This window comes from Leucopleurus acutus (assembly GCF_964270905.1).
Source record: "Leucopleurus acutus genome assembly, chromosome: 10".
Classification (NCBI taxonomy): domain Eukaryota; kingdom Metazoa; phylum Chordata; class Mammalia; order Artiodactyla; family Delphinidae; genus Leucopleurus; species Leucopleurus acutus.
Genome location: NC_139153.1, coordinates 20,115,023 through 20,131,499, shown reverse-complemented (window position 1 = coordinate 20,131,499; position 16,477 = coordinate 20,115,023). Strand labels below are relative to the sequence as shown.

Below are 16,477 nucleotides of genomic sequence, written 5' to 3'. Positions count from 1 at the left end.
TAATTTCCCAATGCCTCACCTATACATATTTTAATAATTCCCGATTTATAAGATGGTATCTATAATAAAATTTTCTATTTTCCAATGAATGAAAAGAAGGCAGGTTCTCTCTGGCAACAGAGTGTCACACAATATCTGCTTGTCAGGCACCAATTTTTACTTCTTACATGTAAGTTACAGGATAAGGAATTTATAATGCTGCCTGTGAAGGGAACCACTTTTCATACACAAATGTGATCTTTTTTTTTTTTTTTCCAAAGGGTAATACAACAGTCCATTTACATAAACTAATCCAAACAATCTATGTATTTGACAATGGCAAACCTCACACAGACGGCCTATTGTTGGTTTACATCTTGGAGTTCTTTATATTGGCTTGTAGCACGGCTCTAACTGTCAAAGGTTTGACTTGGACTCCAAATAAATGGTTATAGAAGTGCTGTGCAGCGATATTGGACTTCTTTGCAAAAGAAAACCTGCTGCGTATGAATTCAAAAGCTATTAATTTTTCAGTCAAAAATATTCGTGCCTATTTCTTTTAATAAAGAAATACTGTGCCGAGCTACTAAGAGATAATGTTGACTAGTGGTAGAGAATTTTCAACAGAGCAGTTAAAAATACATTTAGTAGGAGGTCCCCCTTCGAAGTTATAATTTTCTAGCATGTAAAACATTTTTTTAAATACTAATCAAGACAAACCTTCCTGCCCTGTGCATTTCCCCCAGGACCGCACTTTCCTGTTTATTGGCTGCCTAACACGGGTCCTCATGGAGATTCCCAAGGGTCCCTTTTGTGGCCTATGGAGGCCTATGTATATGGCGCTCCCTGCCGGCATCCAGCGCCATCGCTCGCTGAGTGCCCCGTGGGGTTTGGCAATTCCTTTTCTGCTTTTATCCCTCCTCCTCCCAAGGAGCCTCATGATCCCAAATGAGTATATTCCTAGAGTGCGGAGTCCAAACATTATTCTAGTTCTCATAGTTAATATCTAACCTCATATCATTGTTTTTAATCCTCGGAGGAAGGAGGAGATAATCGCACTCTCTCCCTTGTTGCTAGGTTTAGAGATGCAAACCCTTCAACCTGGGGAAAACCATTTCCCTAACCAACGACAACCATCTGAAGACTTCCAGAGAGTTTCAAGCTCCCTATACCCGCTGGAGAACTCAGTGGAGTCATGCCAGGATCTTACCAATTTGCTCACCTGGGTTCATAGTATTCCCAGGACCCTCCTTAAAAGAAGGGGTTGACAGGAATAGCACCGAGAGCACAGCTGACTACTGACTCCACGATACTGAATGGCCTCCCCCTGCCCCCCTTTCTCTTGGGTAGCCTACACATTGGGTCCTACAGCCGTTTACTGCAAAATACATGGAAACCAAGGGCTCTTCCCTAGTAAAAATGGATGTGCAAAGTGTTTAATGATTTTATGTCCTATATCTCAGTAATGTGTTCTGTTTCAGACATTAATTTTGTCTGCCAACTGCATCTTGGCAGGCTACCATATTTGCTGGGTTAATAGTCTGACTCCGTTTTATTTCTATCACCATAAATCATACATGTATGGGTGTATGTTTGCTTTATTTATAGGAAAAAATCAGTCAAAACAGATAAACCAATACTTTGCCATTACGCCGCATCACTGCATATTGATTAAAATTGCTGGTACTAACTATAGATTGTCAACGCTCAATTAATTTTCACACAGTGACTCCAAGCAAAATCAAATAAAGGCAGTGTACCCTTAAATTTTACAAATCTTAAAAATCAAGAAGCAAAGCACTCTCTCCATTGTGAATAATCAGTTGAAGCTACTAGATTTTGAGAACTGTAAGTGTACAAGAAACACAACTGTGAAAGCGATCAATTTGCAACAAGTAATGAGGCCTAAGGCAGGATTTGGGGTTCAGCTACCACACTTCCACTTTGATATTAACTGTCTGTGCTTGGTGACACTCTTGAACGTCAAATAAAAGGGAACAAGGCAAGAAGTAAGAGATTGCTAAAAGTGAAATGTAATTTCAGGGTACCATGTTGGGTCTCCTCACTGCGAAGGAGTAATTTTCGCTTCAAACTCTTTAGTGACCGTTAGAGGTTCTCCGTAATTATAGCCTCTGACTACTCCGACAGTGTGTTTCCTCTTTCTTTCCTTTCTTGCAGTTAGATTGGACTGGACTATCCCTCACTCCTTTTCTCACACCCACTGCCTCTTGGCTAAACCATGCTGACATGCCTTTTTCCTCTGCTTTCCTGGTGTGGCTGTGTTCTCTCTGTGTTTCCACCATTGAGAAATCAGAAAGATTGCTTTCTGTTCTGTTTTGTTTTTTCCCTTCTAGTGAGCTCTCGTAATATGTTTTAGTACCTTGGTGTAGCATCAATCATCTGTCCCAAAGAAGAGCTGATGGTGGGGCCTCGTGGCTAACGACTGTGCCTGAATCATCCCATATCTGTCTCCCTAAATGCCCAGCACACTGCCCTCTTCATAAAAGGTAATCAGAACCAGATGGAGCTTAAGTCTTTCACTACTCAAAGCTGCCAGACTAGGCGATCCTCCGTCCTTGGGGTAGGGAAGCGGAGAAGCAACACTGTAGGGTTCCCCACGGGCGTCATTCAGTACTTACGGGCTGAGGGGCAGTTTTGGGTTCCGTAGACTTCACATGCAGGTGGGTCATCATGGCTTGCAGGCGCTCTTTGTCTTTTGCAAGCTGGTAGGGAGAAGACGCTTTGTTATTTCTTTGAATGCAGATGCAGTACTCCTTTAACATCCCAAATGATACACATTCCAAATTACACTATGGCCCCCTGGCACACGACAAAATGTGCATCAGTGCTTAATCGTTTTGAAATCTAGACGACCACTGCCAGACTCCGAGTTACTAGAGGTGTTAGTGTGCGATTTCTCCACACAAGATGCATGAGCCTTTAACTGGGAAGCCCTAGACCTGCTGGCACCAAGGAGTCCCACGGAACACAGACAGCTACGAGACAAAACCGTGAATCACGCCTGTTCACCAACCTGATTCAGGAGGAAGCCAAAGGAGAATAAGCTAGGGAGCTAAAAACTCGTAAATGCATCCGTTGGGGTTGTGGAGAAACTCCTAGGCACACAGATACACTTACGCAAAATTAACTCCATCTTTCTTCACAGGTAGGCACAGGTGAAGACAGTACTGGCCAGCGACTTAGGCAAGGCAGGCAGAGAGCCCCCATTTTCGAGTGAATGCAGAAAAAGCTTACTCGTTTCACGGACTCAGTATGCGAGTACCTACTATGTGCTAGTCTCATCGTACCAAAACTTCAAGTCTCCTCATTCTATCAAACGTTATCTTCTGAAGGCACATGAGTTTCTAATTGGATGTATGCAGTAGGCACTCAGACACTACTTATTACATGCTGCCTTCTTTATGCTTGCCGTGGACTCTTTCATACACAATGGTATCTTTGATAGTTCAAGATCGTTGAGCATAGGGGACATATGACAATTATGTCTGTAAAAGAAGTGGGAAATGTATCCCCCAAAGGTACAGATATTAAGAGAACAGCTGTAGAATTTTGGGGAAACGTAGAAGAGATTAATACCAGAGAGAGAAAGGGGTGGGGGGGGAGGAAGGGAGGGAGGGAGGAGAGGAGGAAGAGGGAGAGGGAGAGATAGAAAAAAAAAAAATCTTCATTCAGTACTTTTAAAGACTATTTGTCCAAAATAATGCCTTAAAGTTGGAGAGAGACGCATTCCATCAATGTCACATAATTAACATTAAATCTTTTAAGTAACAATTAATTTTTTAAGTCTAAAATTATCTGCCCCCCCCCCCCAATCAAGTAAGACTCACATTTTTAAAGCAAAGTGTGTTTTAAGGGAGGGGTACGTTTCAGGAATTGGGGCAAGGCAGAGAAAAGGGAAAGGGTACAAAAACAAGAAAGAAAAAGCTTTGGGCTTATCCTAACTGGGTGACTCAGTCTCAAGCCATATCACATTTGATTTTTTTTTTCCTTTTTATTCCCTTGTGGTTCAGGGAGGAATAAATTAAGAAGAAAGAAAGAAAGAAAGAAAGAAAGAAAGAAGAAAGCCTTCTAGTGTTAGCATTTATCTTTCAACAAACAGGAAATGAAAATGATACCATATTAGGAGCCACTTTATGTTACTCACCCTCTGTTCTTTAGTCAGTTATTGAACAGCCAAACTAAAAGATGCTCTGAACACATAATGCTAAAGGAATTTAGTTTTCCAAGTGGCTCAGTTAGAACAATTAAAATGTTAGCAATGGCATTTTTCTAGTTATTTGTTTTTTTATGTAAGTGTACTAAGTTTTTCGACGTTACAACTAAAACATTCTTAGATTAAGAAACATGTTTTGTTTTAAAATTACTGTGGAGCAGAAGGAATGGAGGCATATATGTCGTTCTTTTTAAAAACAAGAAGTGGGCTTCCCTGGTGGCAAAGTGGTTGAGAGTCCGCCCGCCGATGCAGGGGACATGGGTTCGTGCCCCGGTCTGGGAGGATCCCACGCGCCGCGGAGCGGCTGGGCCCGGGAGCCATGGCCACTGTGCCTGCGCGTCCGGAGCCTGTGCTCCTCAACGGGAGAGGCCACAACAGTGAGAGGCCCGCGTACCGCAAACACCAAAACAAACAAACAAACAAAAAACAAGAGGGGGTCTGTTGTACTGAACGTCACAAATTAAAGGGTGGGAGGTGATATTTACTGAAGAGTCTGATGGATATTAATCGTGACTTAATTTGGGGGTGAACACTGTTGATGGAGCAATTACAAAGACCAAGTAGAGGGAAATCCAAATTCCCAGCACCAAAAGAAACCATCACCTCTCTCTTCCTTCCAGATGTCTACCAGGCTGACCTTGTACTGATCAAAGGTGGTAATACCACGTGGCAAACACATACCTAGAATTTGTATACCCAGCCACCTCCATAACCCTGGTGGTTTACTGCCGTAGGGGATCTTTTCTTATTTTCCCATGTGAATATTACTTAGAATTCATCGTCCATGTTGAGAATTATCCAGGTTCCTTATTTTGCCTCAACCTCAAGTCTACCATCCTAGTTCTGCTTTACTGTGGAAAGATGGGCAAGGCTACAGGAAGAGGCAAAAATCCAAGTTTTTGTTGCTGTTTATATGAGTGTAAACTAGCATGTCCTATATATTCTTGGAAGGGTTTTGGATTTTTATCATCAATAACAGCTCTAACTCTACCACAAACTGTTGTAACAATTGAAGGAAAAAATCCGCCAAACTCACCTTTGGGGTTTTTTTAATGCAAAACGGCTAAAAATTCACACCTAGTGAAACCACCTCCTCTGTCTCAAGTGCCTGTCTTGCATTTACAATACTCACTGGTGCTTCGAAAAGCCTGCAGATTCTTTAGCACTTTTTATGCCATCATTCCATGAGCTCACCATCCCCATCGATTTTCATGGCATCCCTCCATTATTATAATATGGGAATACAAACATCTAATATTAGCAAATATATTCCAGCGTTCCCTCTACTGAATCCCATGACAAGCAAAGAAAAGGAAGATGGGAAATTCAGTCCGAAGGTCAACTAAAAATGCAGCTGACAAATTTACCCATCTTTTTATGTTGTGTTATCAAGAGAGAATTACCCTCTCAAAGCTTTCCCGGTGGGTACAGGAGTACCACCTAGCATAAAAGGAATGACAACAGGACACGCATTAAGGGGAGCTGCTTGTGCAGTGTTTGTTTACATTAGCACGCTTGTGCCCCCGTTCTGCAGAATGACAGCAGAGTCAAAAATGGGCTAAAAAGGACGTGGACCCACCAAGCAGACTTCGATGGATTTGAATCCGGGCTCTGCGACTCTGAGCACATTATGTAACCTTTTCAAGTATTTTGTTTCTCCTTCTAAATATGGAATAATAAGCTCTGAACTTCCAAGAGTTGTTTTGAGGATTAAATAAATTCTTGCACATAACAAGCTTAGCGTAGAGCCTGGCGCTTCGAGAATGCTCAAAAAAACCTAATTCCTTCTCTCTCCTTGTTTTTTGTTTTTTTTTTTAATAGGAAAGTTAAATCAGTCAAGTCTATCGACTCCTACTGGCTGAGTATATGTTAGGAACCTGGATCAACATAACGGGGGTTCCGTGGAGTTTGCAGCTGGGCTAACTGGGGAGAGAATTTTGATGTTTTAAAGAAGGGAACCAGAAGCGTGGGAAAGATAAGCCCATTTCTCATGGATTTACTTCCTTGCTTCTCACTGTTACCTGTCCCTCGTCCTAAGCAAACGCTTTTTCTCCCCTCGGCTGATATAGGTCATCCCCTTTTCTATTACCCATGGCCTCAAGTTAGGCTTTAGATAGTCCACACTGGGCAAGACCGTAACGGGGGTCTCGCTCCAGACTTGCTGATAACTGCCGAAGGCTAGGGGCCCCGTGCGCCACCTTCAAAGATAAAAACTAAGGGAGATTACGTTCATCCTTTCAGCAGAGAAAAGGGAACATGGTTTGGGGTTCACAGAACACAATCATTCTCTACACTGTCAGGAGGACTACTCATTTTAAGCCCAATGTGGCGGTTCTCACTTGTGAGAAGAGAAGTCTTGAAATAAGCGAAGGATTTGGGATGTGGGAAAAAATGCTGGAATTACTGAGGATGGAGAGAAGAAGGGGCCCGGCCACTCATTCGATTTCACAGAAGCCCAGACGGCTGTGGCTAGGTCAAGTCTTCTGGTCCTCGTGTCGTGTTTTACAGCTGGGGAAACTGAGGCTCACGGGGGAGAACTTAACCCGAGGTCGTGGAGCTGGGAAGGCGCAACGCTAAGGCTAGAATCCCGGTGACAGGATGCTTGGTCTGACCTTCCTACACCGCTGTGATCCCAGACATCACCTGGGACACTGCCTGGGAACCCAGATCTCTGCCTCTCTCCCTGCCTCCATGCTGCCCTCCGTAGGCAGAACCGCGGGCAGTGGGGGCAGGGTGGAATGTGCAGTGTTACCCAGGTTATGAGGCGGCGAGTCCGGATTAGTGCAGTGGTGATCCCCAGATTCACGGGGATCTGACCTAATCTTGCTGAGCCCAGTCCTCCAGGGGACAGACGAGGGAATAGGTGCTTCTAAGAAAGACCCCAAGGGTCCAAGTCTAACGAGGTACGTTGGGAAGACACCACTCTCTTCCATGGACTGAGCGTGCCTTACAGGGGGGCGGTCTAGACTTCCTCAGCAGGTTTGCATACAGTGACGGCCCCAACAGAACTGACGGAGGAAGAATGGATCTTGTCACCTGGGGTCTCTTACGGGCGTACGATCCAAAGGAGAAAAACAAGCCCCCCCAAAAAAAAGAAAAAAAGGAAAAAAAAGCGGCAACTGGAAGGAGGAGAAATGAAACTCTTCTAACCAAACTGAGTATTTACCAAATAGCTATTTTCCAGCCACTGTCTCTAACTGTGGTCATGCGCAGGCCTTCACAGCTCGGTCTTGAAGGCCAACTCCAGCTCTCAGGGGGTAGGCAACCTACGGCTCATTTCACCCCAATCGAAGAATTTCCCGACTTTTACTGTATTCTGTCACCATCTTAACATTCCTCACATGTTATTATTAAAGACTCTCTTGACATTTCAAGCAGACGCACACCGATACTCTGTCATAGTCTAGGAATTCTAATGCTCCTGGAGTAAAGCAGGATTGTAGACTATGAAAAAGCAGCGTCTTGGTCTTCCAAGGGGGGATGTGGAAGTGAGACACGCAGAGACCCTGCGTCTCTCGGCCCCTGGCACGGAGCAGTGGCAACAAGAAGCTACGATGCTATTAGGACTTCTCTTTCCCCAGCACCTCTGAGCTTATTCAGAGAGAGTCACGAGGCTCTAGGAGGCCACCGCTGTGAGGAACTGTCCTGAGAACTGCTTTGAACGGGGTTAGAAAGGTCCAAAGAGGGACCCGTGACAGATAATACACTTGCGGAAGTCCAGGAAGTTGTGATTACAAACAGCCCCGCTGACGGTAGAGGCATCACAGGTGAAGTCCCCAGAGTCACTGGTTTGTGTTAGGCTTACTGTCTCTCCCTCTGCTATTTTGCGACTTGTGCACTTTTCTTTCTGCTGACATTTTCTTAGAGCTTACAGTTCCTGGGGTAGATGGATTTGCAAAACTTCAGAATGAGCCCGGTGCCGCTGAGCTCCAGCCCTGGCCCCGCTGCCACGACTGCTGGGGAGAAAGCTCCTCGAGGCAGAGGACAGCGTGGCCTCACCAGCCAAGTTTCAAAACCCTCAGTGTGTAAGGCCTGGGTGTGTGCAGAGAACTTCATGGGGCATAGCAGAGCAAAACCTGGCCACCCCAAAATGTCTCTCTGGCATGCGGATTATTTCGAGCTGAAAAGACTCAAGGCCCAAAAGACTCAGACACCTTGACCTTCCCCGCAACTGCCTAAAAGAATTCAGAGGGCCTGTCGGAACAGAGCCATCACCAGCAGGATCTGCAAAGAATATGGGCTAGGAGGTAGGGGGTGGGAAACTCGGCAGGGCCCAGAGATCAGCGTCCACTCTGTGTCCCACTGTCTCCGCATGGTCCCACAAACATTTATTTACCAAACATTTACTTTTCCATTGCCCTGTGAGGTGCCTTCCTCCCCTCTGAAGGCCCAAACCCCTACCCCCAACACCCTCTTCTGTCTTTAGCTGAAGATGGTATTTATGGTGAGGGTTCTGGCCATTTTGATAAGTGACTCCGTTTCTCCCTGGGTCACTCCCGTGTATACACGCTGCTACACTTTTGTTTGATTTTCTCCTGTTACTCTGTCTTCGTGTCAACTGAACTCTGAGGCCAGCCAGAAGAGCCCAGACGGGGAGAGGAAAATGTGCCCCCCCCCCCCCAACAGGGCCCTGACGACCCCTGTGTAAAAAGCCATAGAGCAGCACTGGGCAAGTGAAGGAAGATGGGTTACAAAGGCTGGGCTACAATCCCAGGGCCGCCCCATCATCTGCCATTAGCTTTGGACAAGTTAATCAGATCGTCTACACCTCAGTTTCCTCTTTTGGAAGCTGGGAGGGCACCAGTTACTTCTCTGACTCTCAGAGGACCGTCACTGTTAAGATCACCATCCGTTTCGTAACACCTTCTCAGAGAGCAAAAATACATACTACATTAAACATGCTCGTGTTAATCATGTACGAGACACATACTGATTTCCAAAGGTGAGATTCGCCCTTTGAAACATGACTCTCGGGATGGAGGAAATAGGGTAGAATCTACTCACAGAGGGGTTGTGAGGATTCAGTGAAGTTAAGGGTAAATGCACGAGGACATGCCTTGGCAATGCAGTAGGAGCTCGATAAATATCCTTTCAAATGGTTTCCGAGCTCCTTTAGGAAACAGTTACCAGCAGAATATGGGCAATCCACAGATCTCTTCTACAGCCGACGGATCCCAGAGGATTGGGAGGGTAGCCAACTCATCCCAGTTTGCCCAGGACTCTCCTGGTTCGGAAACTGAAAACCCCAAGTCCCAGGAATCCCTGAGTCCCAGGTAAGCAAACTGCGATGGCTGGTCACCATCCCATCCTGTTGAACAGAGAGCTGAATTTTAAAAAGAACACAATAGTCTTCCACTTTCCTTCTCCCTCCACTACACCCTAGGCATATTCTCAAGAGGCTCCTTTGGCCTGGAATGTCCTTGCCAGGAGCTCTTTTCCCTGACACCTCCACATTACAGGAAGGAAGAAGCTGCCTTACTTATCTAGATCCAGGGCTTGGAACACACTAGGTGCCTGATGAACAGCGACTGAATGGAGTCAAATGACTCACGCATAGAAGGTCTGCACCCCTCCACCCGCACTCCCTGCCGGGGGCCAGGCAGTTCATCCCCACGGGCTGGGTGGCTGCTTCTCCCCTTGGCTGCTTTCAGTATTCACTTTCAAGGGTCTCGAGGCTGAGGGGTTGTGGGGAGGCTGTCCTGAGGCGTGTCCCCCGACACATGCTGCGCCCTGGACATGATACGCAGGCCGAACCCCCCAGGCTCCTCTCTTCTTTCCTTCAAAGTCCATCTTCATACACCAGAGAGGTTGAGCTAAGGACTGAGCAAGGTCACACGGTCACGCAACAGATTAAAAAGAATAAACACGGCCAGAGAACTGTATCTATACCACGAATGTCTCAGCTTTCCAAGACAGGCAAGTCCATCAGAAGACCGTTTTCGCTTGTTGTCTGTTACACTGGATGCTTTTCCCTTTTTCCAAAACGGAATTCTGACCCAGCCACCGACATACCTTATCCCCAGCTCGATGGCTGAGTGAACCCACATAACTGGATGAATATGGGTTTAAATCTGGGGGACGGTAGGTGCTCAACTCTCACGGAAGCTTCAGGTGCCTCCTTACAAGGCTGGCCATGGCACTGGGGGGATGGGGGGGGCGACCCTGACTCTCAGTACGTCCCCACTCCCTGTGTCTCTGCCCCTCAGTCCTGTGGGGAGGGAGCCTTAGGCTCATGACCCACGTTGAGAGCGTGCACGCCGACGGCGGGGATTTCCCCTCCGCTGCTAACTCATTTCCATTGACTGCCTATCATCCAGAAGGTGACTCTTGTCAACAGAGAACATCTAACAGGTGGAATCTTAGAATACATCCCCTGACCTCAAAAAGGACATTCCCTGCCCTCGACCCAAATGATTTCTATGGTGTCCGTCTGTCTTCATGCTAGGTGCCTACGTGCACAGTGTAGAATCTCACGTCACTTCTCGGCTTGCTGGTAAGAGTTGGGGTTAATCCCCATCCCGTCCATTGACAAATGTCAAAAAATTACAACTGCCTCTGTAATAATGAATTGCAGTTAGAAACATTCCAAACGGCTTCAAATGCCCACTAAGATGTCTTTTTGACCACCGTCGCCCCCCACTCCCCGGCCTTCTCTCTCAGTGAGACCAGTAACAGGGTGGAACATGAGAACTGAATTAACCAACCTTTCTCTGTCAACAAGCTCTACATAAGGAGTCCACTGCTAAGAAAACGTGCATTATATATTTTGATACCTTCCAACAAAAATAAAAACAAGACAGATGCATCTCCCTCCCAGTGCTGCACGGATAGATCTAAGCCAGACTCCATAACCCATCATCTTGATTTCTGCCTGGTCGCTTGCACTCTGCCACGAGAATCTTAAAGGCTTTTCCTTCCTTTTGGTTCGAGTGCAGTGTTGTACACAGAACACCATAAAGGGAAACATGGCCAACCACACTATTCTCCAAGGGGAACGATGCTGATTTTTAAAAAATTGCATAAAATTCTTTAGGGAGGTCTGACTGTCGGTAAGAAACGCAAGGGCCTCCTGTTTGGGGTCAGAGTTGAGGTGTCTGGGGTTTAGATCTGGGGGCTGGCAAGAGACACGGGACAGCACTCCAGCGGTTTTCCCTGGCTTTGGTCACGTCCGGGACTGACTCTGTCCTCCCGAATTCTCCAGTGGAATCCTTTCACAATGATTCTCCAGGGTAGACATAACGAGCCTCTGTTGATCTCTACTGTAAGATCCAATTTGAGCTTACTGGGTTTGTTTTTACAGTGGGGGCGCACGTGTGACCTCTCTCCCACACGTGAACACCAGAGGCCTCGGGACTGCTCTGCAGAGAGAGTCTGGGTGGTGGTGGTCTCATCCTACTCTACCAGTGATCACCCTTTGGGAATACGCTCAGGCCCTGATTGCTCTTTCCTGTAGTGCAAAGTGGCACCAACGGTTTTCACATTCGAGTTAATAAATGGTAATTGTGTAACAGACTCTGAGATACTTGGAGGTTCAGGTACTTCCTGGACCGGGAAATGCCTTCTTCAAGGGAAACAGAAGCAGCCCTTGGCTCAGTCACATACAAGGCATGCCCCATATGTCAGTCTGCTGTTGGGAGAACCAAGAGGTGACGGTGGGTGATGCCAATGGGAAACGAGACAGAAAGGCTGCGGAGAGACACAAGAACACCCTTTCCACGTAGCCTAGCTGCTGCACGGACCTGGCTTCCCCAATACCTCGGGTTCTCTGGGCACAAGGATGATTAGTTAAGTCAATTAAAAAGTACACTTCCAGACGTGGGTGCATGAAACGGCAAATGGAAATACAAACATCAGAGAAACAGGAGGCCTCAAATGGGTCTGGCTGTGAGCATAACTGCACTTTGCCCCAGACTCTCCCAAACAGACCGGGTCTGCCACCCAAAGAGTCTCCATCTGGTCCTTGATAAGGGCATTGGGCACAGAAAACTGCTGACATGTTCTTGTGCATTTCATCTGATTAAATATCTAATGGGTAAAATCTGTTTGGGTTTGGCCCTTATCTAGCATTGAAAGTCTCTTTGGAGCACGCTTCTGATGTTTCCAAGAACGCACTAGTGTCAGTGAACACTACCCAATGAATGAACAGTGCCACTGGAGAGCTATTTATTTATAGTCTACTTTTTTCTTCTAGAGTATAAGGACCAGGAGGGCAGCCCGATCCATTTCACTCATCTCATACTCCTTAGTGGCTCCTACAAGGCTCTTGCCATGTTCCAGGCTCCGGGTAATGTTTGCTAAATGCATGAGTAGACAAATGGACGGATGAATGAATATCCCTCAGCCAGCTCTCCGTGACCCCCAATATCGGCAAGTATAATAACTGCAGGTGAAGCTGCCCTTGGGGGAAACTGACCAATATGGTGACTAGACGGGTGTTCTATACCGAGGCAAAGAAGGACGAAGTACGAAGGGGCGAGCCGACCTTTAGGGAGCCAGGAACCTAAGGGAACAAGTTGCTAATAACGTGATGCAAATTGTTTTCTTCTGCTCCTCTAGATCAGGAATTGCTTGGGAAACTTCTTCTGCAAGGGCCAGCCAGATAGTAAATCTTTTCAGCTTTGCAGACCATCGAGACGCTGTTGGAATTACTCAACTTTTCTGTTGTAGAGCACAAGCAGTCATGGATAATGCATAAATCAATGGGCATGGCCGTGTTCCAACACAACCTTATACGTGGATGCTGAACCTCGAGCTTCAGATAATTTATTCTTCCTTTGATTCTTACCTCCCCTACCCCAACTACTCAGAGTGTAAAAACCTTTCTCAACCCGTGGGATTCGGCCCAGGGTCTGCAGTTTTCCAAGCCCTGCTCTCGACAAGCACCGTGTCCTCGTTGCAGCAACGCTCTCAAGCTTGGAAGACACTGAACTCTTCAGAATGAGCCCCGCCTTCCTCCATTAAAGCAAACTCGCTGGCAAAAACGTTATAAGGAACATCACCGGTTAACTACCACATAGTAACTTCTGGCCAGGTGATCGTCCTTGATTCCAATCAAAAGTTGAAAAGCCAGCCTTGGGTTTGATGTAGGACTGGAGGATGAAGGGAAATCTATGACTACATGAAATCCACAAATAATCCAAGAGTCATCATATCGGTCTGTACCACTCCCAGGCCACATGCGCCAAAACTCAACATTAAAGCTGCCAGAAGATAACCACCTGACTTACTGATCGTCTAACTCCTTTCCTTCTCCCACCCGCTTCCTGTGGAGGGTGAGGAGTAGTGAATAAAAGAGATAGTCAGTTCCTGAGTAGTTAACGGTGGCCCCGCACTCAGATTTGCAGTCTGGAACGCCAACCTAGGTGAACCATTACCTCTGGTAAACAGTTTATTCTAGCTGATCATTAAAAATTTAATTTTATCAATTAGATACATAAATGCAGGAACTTGGATCACTTTATAAACACCACCACTGAGACAGGTAAATTCAGGGAGCCAGAGCCATGGAGTTTGTTTTGTTCAACCCAATGCTTTAAGGGCTTCCTATGCTTCAACCACCAGTGAACTCTGGGGGTGAGATAAATATACTCCTTCTTTCCTTCCCAACAAACGTGCTAAATTTAAACATGTTTCCAAAGGCTTATGTAAGAATTTGGGGATTTTACGATGCGCCCTTTGCCTGTATAAATATCCCACTGTCCTAATAAGTTCATATCTGTAGTCTGAATGGAAAAATATTAACTACTTAAAGAAAATAACTTTTGAGACGTTCTGACTAAAAATAAAATGTGATTTGTCATATAAGATGATAACTAATTAAAAAAAAAAATCCTTTCTATCCTGAAAGTCAAAACAAAAAGTTTAAGTGTGTGTTGGCTGATTTTTCTCTGCAACTATTTGAAGCTGTAAATGACTTAACTCAGTAAAATTCCAAATGTAATTATCTTCTGTACTTAGCCTAGGGCTCTCCATATATCTCGGCATTGCTGTCTTGCATACAAAATAGGCCTTTCGATGGCTGGTAACAATATAATGTACAACATTGTTTTAATTTCCCCGAGTCGGCTAACCTCTTGCCTACACTGAACCAGCCAGAGGAAGAAGCCACAGTGAGTCATCAAGCACTCAACAGCATTTTGGAACTCGGCTGCGTAAATGGGGTTTGTAGGGTCAGCCTTTTGCAACTATACGTTTTAATAATCTCCATTTCTGACCCAATTTTTACTTTTAGAAACAAATTTTCTATTAATTATACCAAGGAGGGAATTACTGTTAAAATATGGTGGGGTTCATCAACAAGTTACATCAGGAAGTAGAACCCACACTTAGTGCCCCTCACCCAGATGTGATGCACAGGAACGTTTGCTGAAGTTAATTTTCTGTAGTCATAAAGCACATTCCTCATGGCCCAGCGAATATCCAAATACAAGACTCTCTCTCTCTCTCTCTCTCTCCCCCCCTCCACCTACACACACACATACACACACACATCTATATATATCTGATATCCACATGATATATATACCTAATGTGTGTTTATATGTACGTGTGGGTGTAAGTGTACATATTTAAAATTTGTGCAGTGAACTCTCAGTTGTTCTCAGTGATGGAGAGAAAAAGGGGACAATGAAAAATGAGGCATAAATCCACATACAGTTTCTATTTTAACTCTGGAGAACAGCCTTGCATGTGTGCTGGCTCACTCAGTCTTGCCCACACACTCACGTGCTCGCTCGCTCTCTCTCTCTCTCTCTCTCTCTCCATTCATTCACTCCCCATCTCTCTCCCCAGCTTGTTTTCCTAACTTCGGGTTAATAATATTAGCAACGGAGAGGGCTTAGACCAACAACAGATAACCAGAAAAGTTAAAAGGAGAAGAGAGAAGGGAGGTAAAGCGAGAGAGAGAGATGGAAGAGCTAAAAAGCAGAGGCTGAGGGTTGGCGGCATATACAGGGATGCACAGAACTTTGAAATGTCTGAGCGGCAGTGCCCAAGAATGAACTGGAGCTGAACCTTCCCAAAGAGAAAAGTAAATAAAAGACAATAAAATAAAATAAGATAAAAGAAAGGACAACAACAGGTTTTGAACCTTCCATTCAATAATGAGTACACAGGAACTCATTACAGAACACTACAGAAATTTGGAAGTGGAGGAATACTGAGGTAATATCAAAAATAAATGTGGTTTTACCTGTAGCTCTAACTGCTGTACAACCTGCATTTGTACTCTACATTGGGCTGTACTTCTATCGTCCAGCGCATGCTCACTGTTGAGATGTCTGCAACAATACATAGAAAATCATTAAGTGAAATGGAGAAACAAAAAGGAAAAATTAAGTTACCAGGATGTTCACGCATCAACTAGGCAGTGGGTCTAAGTTCCCAGTGGATCACAGTCCTGCGGGTGGCCTGCCCTTTTCTGTTCCCACCACTGAAAACTGTTATTACGGATAATTGAGTACACTGTTAGCACCAAAATAAAAGGCTTCCAGGGAGAAGTTCTGCAGGGCAACTGGAGACAACCATTTACGCATAAATAAGAAAATTTAAGAAATTAAGTCGAGGCTGGCATTCAAGACCACCTCAATGGGTAAAAATCTGAGACAGGGCCCGCTAGGTATTTCAGAATAGTCTAATTCGTATGGGTCTGAATATGAGCATTTGTTCACAAGAAAACTGATTTCATATAACTGATGACACATCCTTATATTGAAATGCATAAACATGAACGTCAGAGATGGCAAGGGGTGGAAAAGCAACTTTAAATGTATGAAATCTGCAACATGAACCTACACATGCAAATTATGTACCAGTGGGGGCGGGGGACAGGGATGCAGACAATTATTGAAAAGGGAAACTCTGCCTGGGTTCTGGGCTGTGCAGGGTCTGCATATCCGGTACAGGGACCATTCAGGCCACCTGCTGAGGATGCCTGTCTTGTGCTCCTTTTACTATGTATTAGATTTTCCAACGGGGAAAAGGCTAACGAATTGAAATTTCAATGAGTTTTACCGTACACAGGAGCTCCGGTAATCAGAGGGTTGAATCAAAGCCTAAAACCTGAAAACTAAAAATTCCTGTATCCATATTACTCAGTCCTTTCTTACGAGTGCTACATAATTATGTAAAAAGGGATCTGCTTCACGTTCTATTAACAATATATTCATGACATTGAGGACCCGAACACAACTTGGATTTGAGACGAAATTACCAAAACCTGTAATAACAACAGCAACAATAATCGTAGGAAGAGTTGGTTCTTAA

At 45.2% G+C, this 16,477-nt stretch overlaps 1 protein-coding gene across 14 annotated transcripts in view; it reads right to left on the bottom strand.

The window, feature by feature from the left end:
- The window catches only part of FOXP1 (forkhead box P1), a 380,424-nt gene that overhangs the window by 28,670 nt on the left and 335,277 nt on the right, over window positions 1-16,477 (bottom strand). For all 14 annotated transcript variants that reach the window (XM_082848503.1, XM_082848504.1, XM_082848506.1 and 11 more), the window contains 2 exons: window positions 15,405-15,492; window positions 2,619-2,702 (listed from right to left, as the gene is read on the bottom strand). In XM_082848503.1, the coding sequence (XP_082704629.1) occupies window positions 2,619-2,702; window positions 15,405-15,492 (172 nt within the window). The remainder of the gene's footprint in view (window positions 1-2,618; window positions 2,703-15,404; window positions 15,493-16,477) is intronic.